The sequence below is a fragment of the Canis lupus genome, chromosome 4 (assembly GCF_003254725.2).
Source record: "Canis lupus dingo isolate Sandy chromosome 4, ASM325472v2, whole genome shotgun sequence".
NCBI classification, from domain to species: domain Eukaryota; kingdom Metazoa; phylum Chordata; class Mammalia; order Carnivora; family Canidae; genus Canis; species Canis lupus.
The window spans coordinates 66,998,741-67,011,578 of NC_064246.1; the positions used below are offsets into that span (position 1 = coordinate 66,998,741).

Genomic DNA, 12,838 nt, shown 5'->3' on the forward strand with positions numbered 1-12,838 from the left:
CACAGGCTCTAATGCCAGGCTCATCAAAATTGAGTCCAGCCTTCCTATTTTGTTTTGTTTTAAAGATTTTATTTATTTATTTGAGAGAGAGAGAGAGAGAGCAAGAGATAGGGTATAAGCAGGTGGAGGGAGAAGGAGTCGCAGACTCCCCACTGATGCAGGAGCCCCATGCAGGGCTTGATCCCATGACCCCAGGATCATGACCTGAGCCGAAGGCAGACGCTTAACCAACTGAGCCACCCAGACGCCCCTGCTTCTCTTTCTTTTTAAAAGTTTTTGTTTTTTTTTTAATTTTTTTTTTATTTTTATTTATGATAGTCACAGAGAGAGAGGGGCGCAGAGACACAGGCAGAGGGAGAAGCAGGCTCCATGCACTGGGAGCCCGACGTGGGATTCGATCCCGGGTCTCCAGGATCGCGCCCTGGGCCAAAGGCAGGCGCCAAACCGCTGCGCCACCCAGGGATCCCAGTTTTTGTTTTTTTTAAACTGAAGTATAACGAACAGTCTGTGCTATTAGTCTCAGGTGTACAGAATGTTTCAAGACTTCTGCACACTAGTCGGTGCTCCTCATGATAAGCATGCTCTTTGTCCTCATCACCCCATCACCTATATCACCCATCTCTCCACCCGCCTCCCCTCTGGCGACCACCAGTTCGTTCTATGCATTTAAGAGTCTGCTTTTTCGTCTTTTTTTTCTTTGTTTGCTTCATTTCTTAAATTCTACACGTGAGTGAAACCATATGGTATTTATCTTTCCCTGACTTATGTCTTTTAGCCTTATACCCTCTAGATCCATTCATGTTGTTGCAAATGGCAAGATTTCATTCTTTTTTATGGCTATTCTGGATGGTGACATTGGGGCTTGGTTAAGTACCACATCTTGACAGCTGGGGGACAATTCTGACCTCGAGCTCTTGACCTTACAAAGCAACTGCCCAAAGCAGGTATCATGTAAGCTTACATATGTAACTTAAAATTTTCTGAGTAGGCATATGAAAAAAAGTGAAAAAGAAACAAGTGAAATTAATTTGGATAGTATTTTATTCAACTCAATATATCCAAATGCATTCATATCCAGTTACATTTCAGCATGTAATCAATATGAAAATATTAATGAGATATTTTAGATTTTTTTGTACTAAGTCTTTGAAATCTAGTGTGTATTTTGTGCTCGTAGCACACCTGAATTTGGACTAACACATTTCAAACGGTCAAGGACCACATATGGACAAAGGCTACTGCATGAAACAGAGCAATTATAGAGGAAGTATGCAGGTTTTTGGAGACTGTCCAGTCTGACTCTTATTTACAGAAAAGTTAAGTACATATTCTGAAGTTATGCAACCAGTTAATAGAAAAGGCGGGATTAGAATCCAATTTCCTCATCTACCCTATGGTCTTATTCTCAAAGCTAATTAGCTGTAAACCTGGGCTAGAATCCCCACCTCCTTAGTCCTGGTCACACCTGCTCTAGGCCTCTCTTTTCCAGGAGGCATAGCCTGGAGGGAAGAGGCCTTTCTACCTATCTTACTTTCCTCCTAAATAAACTACAGCTCCACTGGAAACAATTTGGCTGTAAACCAAGACCAGAGTGGGGTCGAATTTTTCCATATCTTTTCACCAGATAATGTTTCTTTTTTTTTTTTTTTATGACTTGTCACCCTTGTCCCCGAAACCAGAAACTCTTAGTTTCACCAAGCTACTTAAAAACTCTGATTCCTTTATGAGATGGTTTTCAATAGAAGTGTTCATCAGAATCACCTATGGAGCTTCCAAAGATTTTAGATTGCTGGTCCCCTGCTTCAAATCCTGATTTATAGGATTTGAAGCAGCAGCCCCCTTGTGGAGGAATGTGAGTAGATCACTATGTTTCAGTGGTTCCCAAGTGATTCTGTTGCACACCCCCAACTCACAATGACCTCACCAACTGCCAGCTCACCGCTGGCATTGCCAGACTGGACAGGTGTGGTCTTCAGAAAGAGCCTGTTTCAAGGAAAGAAACATGAGAAATAGGTACCCCAGCACCTTCGGGGGCGGGGCTCCCTGGCTTCATTTTCCTCCACACTCTGGGCACCCAAGGCCACCTTCAGCCTCATTTCCTGATCGTCCAGCCTCACCTGCAGAGCAGCCTGGGCTGGTGAGGGAGACAGGAATGCAGCAGACAGGACTCACTCTCGCTCTCGTGGCCTTGGCTGTCTGTGTGGCCCTTCCCTCCTCAGAAGGTGAGTGGGGGTGCTGGCTCTGTAAGCCTCCAGCAGAAAGAGGAGGCACTGCCTCCCAAGATGGAGCTGGAAGGAATGAGGTGCTGGTGGTATTTTGGGGCAGGAAGGTTGATCTCTGCATTCAGGTAGGAATTTCCATTTACCTATGAGCGAGTGGCATGGGTTTAAGTCCCTGATCTTCAAGGATGGAACCTCCTTTGAACAGGAATATTAATAATTTGCCACACGGAGGATGAGAGCCTTCCATCCTGGAGCTTTGAGCTGTGTTTCCTCTTCTGACAACAGTTATCTTAGAGAATCCCCGGGTAGAGGTTGGAGGAAAGCCCCTATTACTCATCTGTCTCCTCCTTCACCTAACCTGCTCCACTGGATACAAATGTGCATGTTCCTGGAAGAAAGACAGACTTGATCTTCTGGGTTAGGGGTTTGGTAAGCAACAAAGTCAGCCCCATGAATGCTAAAAACCACAACTTCAAACCGACAATGAAAAAAGGATTCAGGCCAGGGACACTTGGGTGATTGAGTCAGTTAAGCCTCTGACTCGATTTTGGCTCAGGTCATGTGGTCTTGGGGTGTCAGGGTGGTGGGATTGAGCGCCACTTGGGGCTCACGCTCAGTGGGAAGTTTGCTTCTCTCCCTCTCCCTCTGCCCCTTCCTTCACTCTCTTTCAAATAAATAAGTAGGCCTTTCAAAAAAAGGGGGGATGCAGGATAAGGGAGATTGAACCATACAAATTATATCAAAAGGAGAACTTCAATTGTGGATTGCTAGCATAATACAGAGATTATAACTGCATTTGGACTCGGAGGCAATGTTTCCTACTGTATTTAGGAAAACCTAAACATAAGTACTTAATACTTGACTGATTTGACTCTTTTCCCCAGTCTTCTTTTCTGAAACTTCATTCTGAATAGATTCTCTAAACCCAGAACAGAGGTGAAATAAAAGTTCTGTTTGGTCCTCTTTTGAAAACATTAAGCCAACATGTAAAAACTGGCAGATTTAATACACACATTCTCATACATACACACACACAAACTGGGATTGTAAAGTCTCTCTTGAAAAATCACAGCTGGCAACAGTGGTTCCATGTCCCCTGGCAAGAACTGGCTAGAGCAGACTAGCCCTCTGTCCTTCACCGAAGTTGGCTACATTCTATGAAGCGCCTGGTTCCTGTAGGCATTTGTTTAGGAGCCAGTGTCGTGCACCAAAGTACTGGGTTTATATTACTGAGCACAGAAAAAAAAAAAAAATCTGGATAATCTCTTATTTATTTCTATCCATCTATCTTATCAAGACAAAAACACAAGTGTGACATTTTATAGGTTTCTGTAAAATTACTTTCAGAAAAATTCACCATTGAAACTGTAGGATTCAGTTTCACGGTTTCTCAAAGGTTTACCAGCTAAGGCTTTATACCTGATTTTGGCAATGCAAATTTTTTTTTACATAAAGCTTTGGAATCAAAGTGCAGGTTTCCCCTTTCAGCTTCCTGACCTGTTTTCAATTGTCCCCGCAGCAAGAGCAGCACCTCTCTTGCAGGAGAGGAGGGAAAGAAGGGCAGGTGGGGGGCAGGGGGTGGGTGACGAGGGATGCCCCTGCCAGACACCCAGGGCTGAGCCTCGCAGGGGGCCCAGTCTTGGCAGAGTGGGTGAGACAGCAAAACACAGAGGTGTTTGAAAAAGGAACAGTTGGTGACGGGTAAGAAAGAAAGAACTGAGGAGACCCCACAGTGGCCTTCTGGGTTATTCCCAGGGCTTTTCCTCAGGCAGTTTGGGCCACCAGAAAATCACAATGTCTGAGAAGCGCCAACCCTCTGCCATTTAAAAATAAGCGACGTCAGGTTAAAATACACAAAAGCAGGCCTGAGAGCAATCGTGGAACTGAGAAGGGCAACCAGCTGCTCTCTTCAAAAGACTTCCATTGGGTATCTCTGTGTCCCACGTGCCCCATGGGAGGGCAGGGGCAGGAGGGGAGGGAGGCGGGAAGCTGGAATACTGAGGAATAGGTGGCTTTGGCAATTGCCACAGGCTGGGGTTGGGGCTGGGGAAGTGGTCTGTGCCAGTTTGGGACGTTGAGAAATAGGATTTGTTCTTACAGGCATCAACTGTTGCATTGTCTTAATGGTGCCATAATTGGCCACTTTAATGTTATGGCTCAGTAATTGGCATTCCCAAAGTGTTATGCATACATCAGGAAGCAGTTGACTTACCTGCAATTAAAAGGCTTGGATCCTACCCAAAGTTAGGAGGGCAAGCTCTATACCTGCTGACGTGGCTGCTGGCTCCCAGAACTCAGTAATGAGTCTATAAAAAGGTCTCTCCTCCACTCTCAGTGCCCTGACCAGATTACTTAAAGCCACAATCTCGGGCTTTGTGGGCCTGGCTGTTTTCACTATATACATTTAGAGTAAGGCTCTGCTTGTGTCCAACAGATGCAAGGTGGGGGGTTTTGCTTCAGAGTCCCAAACTGACTTCCTTCGGGCAACCTGTTTTTCTCAAAATATGGCTCCTTCTTACACAGATACTTGCTAGGGACTTGCTGCTTGCATCCTAAAAGAAAATTTTATTTTCTGGGTTTTTTTTTTTTTTTTTTTTTTTAAGATTTTATTTGTTTGAGAGAGACAGGCAGCATGGGTGGGGGCAGAGGGAGAAGGAGAAATAGACTCCCTGCCAACTGTGGAGCCTGACAGTGGATTGACGTGGGGCTCCATCCCAGGACCCTGAAATCATGACCTGAGCTAATATCAGACCCTTAACTAACTGAGCCACCCAGGTGCCCTGTATTTTCTATTCTAATCATAGGAGACTCAGTAGGGAGGGTTACCAAGAATATACATTTGTGCTTGAAGTTGTTCTGAACAGTTGGGACTTTCCATTTCACCAGGAGTGGTCCCTGTAGGGCCTGACATGATGTGCCCAATAACCTGTCCTTCAATTTCTCCCCTGTTGTACCTTTTCATTAAAACACATGCCGGGGATCCCTGGGTGGCGCAGTGGTTTGGCGCCTGCTTTTGGCCCAGGGCGCGATCCTGGAGACCGGGGATCGAGTCCCACGTCGGGCTCCCGGTGCATGGAGCCTGCTTCTCCCTCTGCCTGTGTCTCTGCTTCTCTCTCTCTCTATGACTATCATAAATTAAAAAAAAAAAACAAAAAAAAAAAACCTCACACCCTGCATTCCCTGAATTCAATACCATTGTTAGATTAAGCGTCTAGATTTTTTTTAAAGATTTATTTATTTATTCATGATAGAGAGAGAGAGGCAGAGACATAGGCAGAGGGAGAAGCAGGCTCCATGCAGGGAGCCCGACGTGGGACTGGATCCCGGGACTCCAGGATCACGCCCTGGGCCAAAGGCAGGCGCTAAACCGCTGAGCCACCCAGGGATCCCCTCGTATCTAGATTGGTTCAAAAACTCGGTCATATCTATAATGTAGTTCAGGGTTTTAAATTTTTTTTAATGTTTAAAAAAGATTTTATTTATTTAGGGAGAGGGGCAGAGAGAGAGAGAGAGAGAGAGAGAGAGAGAGAGAATCTCATGCAGACTCCCTACTGAGCATGGAGCCCGAGGCAGGCTCCATCCCATTACCCAGAGATGAAGACCTGTGCCCAGCCAAGAGTCTTGCCACTCAACTGACTGAGCCAGGCGCCCTCAGGGGTTTTTAAAAACCCTTTTCTATGTCTGGAGAAGCAGTATGATATACCAACGATCTTCTCAAATCTGAGTCATACATGGGTCACTTTTAATCTCAGTGATGACCTTTAAATTATTATCCTATGTTATTTGATATATAAACATTAAACCAGTTACAAACCCCAAAATAAATTTAAAATTTAAATAAAAACACAACCAGGAAGCCAAGAATATTTCAACATAATAGTATTAATTTAAATTAATAGTTAACGTTTGGCCAAAACTAACATTATCCTTCCAAACATGAATATAGCACCGATTCTTAAGATGCAGATTTTGAGCTTTATGTGCATATACTACCATGTTCAGAATGAGAAGCGATTTTTCCCTCATCACTTTTTTTCTGTTTGAACCACAGTGATATAATGGAGTCCTCCCTTAGCATGAATGCAGTATGAGATTCCAGTCTGTTCTTTTCTGACTGACCTGGGACCATTTTTAAGGTGGGGTCTGACTTTGATAACAACACTAGCATAAACATAAGTACAATTTGAATGTCCTGAAAATGCTCTTTTAAGATGGTCTTCCAGAAGATCCAGAACATTTCTATTTAAAGATTATGATTGAGATGACATACCAAAAGTTAGGAATTGTCTGGAGAGTTCATGAACTCTGAAAGCACACCCATAGGCCCCCTCCTAGGAAACCCAGCTTGAGAAATACTGGCAAGACTGGGAAGAGTCACTTTGGACTCTGTGCATTTACATATATGAACCCCCACACATTCACACAGATTTTTTTTAAAAGATTTTATTTATTTATTCATGAGAGACAGAGAGAGAGAGGCAGAGACACAGGCAGAGGGAGAAGCAGGTTCCATGCAGGGAGCCTGACGTAGGACTGGATCCCAGGTCTCCAGGATCAGGCCCTGGGCCGAAGGCGGCGCTAAACCGCTGAGCCACCCGGGCAACCCTCACACAGATTTTTAAAAGCATAAAAAGAACCACTGTCTACACATTACTTACTATTTTCTTATTTATATTTTAATTTGGAATTTTAATTATGTACATAAATAGCAACATGAGAATAAGGAGTTCTCATTATGCTGGACATTATCTCTAGGTGAAAGGACTTCCAATTAGTCCACTTGCAGTATGGCATCACCCAAGAAAACAAAGAAGCCTAGTATAGTTTTTCCTGAAGAAGAAAGCCAATTTACTATACAAGTCAGTATTGACTTCTCTGCCATTTTTCAATAGAAATATTTGTTTACTGCATGGAGTTTCCAATGTTTACCTATAACATTTGAAAGTTCTCCTTCCACAAATCTTCTACAACTATGTATCTTTGTAAACCCCAGTCATACAATTTCTCCCCACTGACCTGGACAAATACGATGGCTTGTTGTGGATAATAAAGAGAGGCAGCTACTCCCAGGAACTCAGGCGGACGGATATACCAGCTTCTTTGTTTTTGAATCTTTAGCCAAAAGAAGTCCAACAATGCCAGCAAAGCCAATAACACCAAGTCTTGGAAAAAATCCAGGAGGTGCATTTTGGAGATATTCATAGCTAACCCCCATTGAACCTTGGTTTGTGAGTACATTTCCTGACACCAACTTGTATATAGCTTGCAATAATATTGGGAGATGTGAAATGCTTTCTTCAAGTTGGGTCCTTGGCTCCTACACATATTTAGATTAACCCCCAGGAACCGAGTAGAGTGAAAGCTCATTAACCTTCCACAGAAGTTTTGTGAGGTGAGTCCCTTTTAGGTGATGCATAGACTTTGAAGGTGAGCAGACTCAGGCTGGCTGGCCCCACAGACCTCCAAATTACCTTGAACATGTTGCTGGCAGAGGTGGCTCCAGCAGGGTCCTACTATTTTCTTATTTAATTAATCATATATAAGAGTATAGCTTTTTAATACACATAGTCATTTCTTTAAAGTTTATAGACAACGTACAAACTTCCGGGAATAATTTGGAACGTTGAAGTTCCGCTGACTCATTCATTATCTGTCAGAGTCCTATTAGGACACAGAAACCAGACAAAAATTTGGACAGGGAAAGTTTAATATATCAAATTACTAACTGTAACAAGATATAGGCTAGAAAGAGGTAAAAGAACTCTAAAGAGTACAGGGATAGGTAGGGCTGATAATGTAGGACTAATATGGGTAGGCCTGAAGCGGGGTTCTCAAGGGAAGGGACCCTGTACCCCTTCCCAGCCCAGCTGAGATTCAGACCTCGTTGGAGAAGACACAGCCTTGGCTCACCAAATGGCAAAAAAAAAATCACTTGGTGTGCCCTCCAGTTTGCAGAGGCAGGTTCTTCAAGGGAGGTGTCTTGCTGGAGGCACTCAGCCACACAGCTGCCTGAGGGGGTGCTGCCGCTGTCCTGCGCGCCCGCTCCCAGAGCCTGGTGCTAGAGGAGCTGCAGCACGGCAGGAGTGGGGCCTGCGTGAGCCAGCTGAGGAGGAGTGCCCCGGAGCCTGGAGGGAAAACCCCTTCTCACTGCAAGGCCTTTCCAGGGTCCCCTACTGACAAAGTTTGACATCATGGCAGCTGGTGAAGGAAAAATATTTAAAGGGCTCATCTTAATCTTATAGAATTGACAATTAAGGATGAAGTTGAAGCTGAGGGGAGTAAACGGACAATGGGCACACTTCACAAACACTTCATATTGACACCTGGATACTTACTATGGGGCAGGCAATGTGGTTTTGTTTCTAATTATTGTCAGCTAGTTGTTACTTTGTCCTCAGCACTTAAGTATATAAACTCATGCAATCCTCATAACACCTCCATGAGGTAGGTGCTATCACCATCCCCATATTACAGATAAAAATGAGACAGAGAATTAACTCATCCAATGTAAGCTAGAAAGTGGTAAAGGCAGGGATTGAATCTGGTTGCTTGTCTCCATATGCTTAAGTAATGTACAGTAATGCCTTCCGGTGTGTCCCTCTGGCACAATGTCATTCCTATCCCCTTCAGGACTATCCCCCGAGCCCTCCAAGTGTCCATGCTGTGAGAAGTACTAGTGACCAAATGTCTTCCTATTAAGGTAAAGAAAAAACCTGATTCACTCTCTATTACCTAAATATGATGCCAAGGTTCTGAAAAGTATCCAGGAGGATGTTACTTGGGCAGAGCAATTCCATGTGCCGTTGCTTGGTGAGCCCTTCCTGCCTCCTCGGTGTCATCGACGGACACCTTCATTTGTCGGCATCCAGTGTGATGTGGCTCCATTAAGATGTGAAGTCCACTAGACTAGGGAACTGTATCCTTAACCAAACACATTCAAAACATTGTTTATTTACATGTTGGCCTTCTTAAATGGCACTCAAACTCGAGATACTGTCAGCAGGCAAGTGAATCTTTCTAATTATTTTTATCTTTAGCCTGGGAATCCTTTCCACAATAGTATAGCACAAGCCTTTGCTCTGTTTCTATTTTACTGTGTTCTGTAAAGTGTTCTTTATATCAGTGTTTTTCGAACTACATTTTTAAAAAAGATTTTATTTGTTTATTCATGAGAGACATGCAGAGAGAGAGGCAGAGACATAGGCAAAGGGAGAAGCAGGCTCCCTGTGGAGAGCCTGATGTGGGACTCGATCCCAGGCCCCAGGATCACAACCTGAGCCGAAGGCAGACAATCACTAAGCCACCCAGGTGCCCTTCAAACTGCATTTCTAAAAAGTCCCCAAGTGATGCAATTGCTGCAGCTCTGGGAACCACACTTTGAGTGGCAGGAGACTATACAATACATGTGAGTAAGAGAGGAAGCTCGTTAACCTCTCTATAGTAAAGAATCATATCCTTAAAGCCCGAAATCTAATTTTTATATCACAGACTGGATGTGTAGTGTTTTAGTATTCATTTTGACAGATCTTGAGCGGGAAATCTTTAAAGCCTTGATCCAAAATTGGGTCACAGATGGAACCAAATCAGGGACAGAAATTCATGGCAAATCACCCACCCAAATCTCTGACACTTAATACTGGAAATGCTGTTAACAACAAAACCCCAAACCAACAGAAACAATAGCAATAACACTTTAATTAATAAGACAAACTAATGCTTTAATGAGATACTAATCTCTTTAAATTATTAAATATAATGGGCAAATGATTTATCATATTGAATTGACCCCTAATTACTTGAGTGAGGGTGGAGGGATAATGTTTCTGAAAAGCATTGTGTAATTTAAGGACATTTGAGATTTAAGACATTGACCAAATATAGGTAACCTTATTTCCTAAAAAAAAAAAAAAAAAGGAAAATTTTAATTTTTATTATTTTTAATTTTTTTAGATTTTATTTATTTATTCATGAGACACACACACACACAGAGGCAGAGACACAGGCAGAGGGAGAAGCAGGCTCCATGCAGGGAGCCTGATGTGGGACTGGATCCCAGGTCTCCAGGATCACACCCTGGGCTGAAGGTGGCGCTAAACTGCTGAGCCACCCAGGCTACCCCAAAATTAATTTTTATAGCATTAAAAGCCTTAAAACAAAATACAATGATATATAAGACAAAAGAGCTTAGTTCAGCTCGAGGCATTTATTTAGCACTAATAACAGGTATTGTGCTGCATGTATACAAACATATACTGAGGGAGCTCACAGTCAAAAGACAGTCATATAAACTCTTAATTTTTTATATATGATAAAGATAGTAAAGCATAGGATGCTCTGGGACCACAGATTCACATGAGACAAAAACAAGACTGGGAAAAAGGAAACAATTAGTGACATCTTGAACTCAGGAATAAAGGAATGAAAAGGAGGGAGACAGTTCTGAGAAACAGAGTAAAACACACAGGAGTTTGGCCATGGGGAATGCAGGATGGAATGACATGGGTTTCTGGCTTGGGTAGCAGTAAATGAGTGTTAAACGAGATGAGAAAAGGAACAAGATTTTCAGTGGTAAGAAATAATGCCTTCAGTTAGGGATTTATTAAGTTAGGGGAGCCTGTGGAATATTCAAGTGTATGTTCAATAGCAGTTGAATACACGTCAGGATTATTGGGGTAGAGGCTAAAGTAGACAGATTATTTTAAAGCTACTGATAGAGATAATAACTCAAAGCATCAGAAGACGTGAGCTGAAAGAAGAGTGGAAGGTCAAGGACTGAACTTTGAGGAATGCCAACTATTGAGGAGAAGGCAAAAGAGAAATTCAGAGCAGAGAATGTAATTTCTCAGTATTAGGACAATTAGGAGGGATTAAGGTCTTGTCAACCAGGGATATGGAAAGTGTCCATGAAGGAATGGGTACCAATGTCAAATGCAGTAAGGAGGTCCTGAAAGAACGTTAGACAAACATCTGCTATTGGAGGCATCCTGAGGGCAGGGACTAGGACTTCCTAATTTTTGTATATTTGGTGCCTAGAACAATGAAAGACACCAAGTAGGTGCTCCACAAACGCTGATGGAATTTTACTGACCTGGCAATCACTTTCATTAGTAAAATAATAAATTTGCTGGAATGATTCAAACTCAAAAAATGTGTGTGAGCCAGTGTTGATATTTTCCCAAGGGGGTTTTTCCTTGACCTAATCCAGGTTAAATTTTCAATAAAAAATAAAATGAAGGAAATGTAGAAAACTGATCAATCCAACCAAGGAAAGGAGGGAAAAAAGGATGATAAGAAGAAAACACAAAATAAGGTGGGTAAGTAATTAATCAAAAGATTTAGTGTCACAATATTGGTATCAGAAAAGTAGAACATAGGCAAAAACTTGGAATAGGACTAGAGGAATTTCACAGGAGGATAAAAAGTATCAGTTCCCCAAGAAGGTACACCTAAGACTGCCTTAAGAGTGCAGGGTCAAATTTTGTTTTTATTTAAAATTGTAGTAAGGGGCAGCCCGGGTAGCTCAGCGGTTTAGTGCCTGCCTTCGCCCAGGGCCTGACCCTGGAGACCTAGGATCGAGTCCCACATCAGGCTCCCTGCATGGAGCCTGCTTCTCCCTCTGCCTGTGTCTCTGCCTCTCTCTGTCTGTCTCTCATGAATAAATAAATAAAATCTTTTTAAAAATAATAAAATTGTAGTAAGGTTGATCCTTGAACATCCCAGGGGTAGGGGATGTCCAAACCCCCAAAATCCCTTTTGACTTCCCCAAAAATTAACTACTAAGTTAATTAAGCTTTAGTAACCTACCATTGGCCAGAAGCTTACCAATAACAGCTAATAAATACGTACTTTGCACGTTTACATGTATTATATACTATGTCCTTAAAATACAGTAAGCTAAAGAAAATGTTAAAATCGTGAGGAAAATACATCTAGGGCACTGCATTTATCAACAAGAAATCCTCAGAGGTGGACCCACACCCTTTAAACCCACGTTGTTCAACGGTCAACTGTATTTTATTCGTCATACACTTTTTTTTGGTATGAACTTTTATTTTAAAAAATATTGCCTAAAATATTATTTAATCTCAACTACTGAATTTTTTGGAGCACCCATGTCAAATTTTTCCCCTGGGGGACGCCTGGAGGGGGGCTCAGTGGGTTAACCGGCTTCCCGTTCGGGTCATGACCGTGGCATCCCGGCATCCAGGGGACGCCCCCACGGGGGAGCCTGCTTCACCCAATCCCTCTGGCCCTCCCCCCGCTCATGCTCTCTCTCAAATAAATAAAATCTTAAAAAAAAAAAAAAAATCGGGACGCCCAGGTGGCTCAGTGGTTGAGCATCTGCCTTCGGCCCAGGGCGTGACCCCGTCGTCCCGGGATCGAGTCCCGCGTCGGGCTCCCTGCACGGTGCCTGCTTCTCCCTCTGCCTGTGTCTCTGCCTCTCTCTCTCTGTAAAATAAGCAAATAAATATAAATAAGTCTCTAAAAATAAATAAATAAAATCTTAAAAAAAAAGAAAACTGCCCCTGAGGCTAGCGCCCTACTCCAATCCCCGCTGAGGATAGAAGGGCCCTTGCGTGCGTCTGAAATATAAGCCCAGCGGACACGTACTGCCA

General features: G+C 43.0%; 1 protein-coding gene and 1 pseudogene across 1 annotated transcript in view; one reads left to right on the forward strand and one right to left on the reverse strand.

The window, feature by feature from the left end:
- Positions 1-1,961: 1,961 nt before the first annotated feature.
- CCL28 (C-C motif chemokine ligand 28) overlaps positions 1,962-12,838 on the forward strand; it is a 31,415-nt gene continuing 20,538 nt past the window's right edge. Inside the window, exon 1 of the mRNA XM_025434911.3 lies at positions 1,962-2,222. Within this exon, the coding sequence (XP_025290696.1) occupies positions 2,003-2,222 (220 nt within the window). The 5' untranslated portion in view covers positions 1,962-2,002. The remainder of the gene's footprint in view (positions 2,223-12,838) is intronic.
- LOC112651601 (MICOS complex subunit MIC26-like) lies at positions 6,553-7,915 on the reverse strand (annotated as a pseudogene).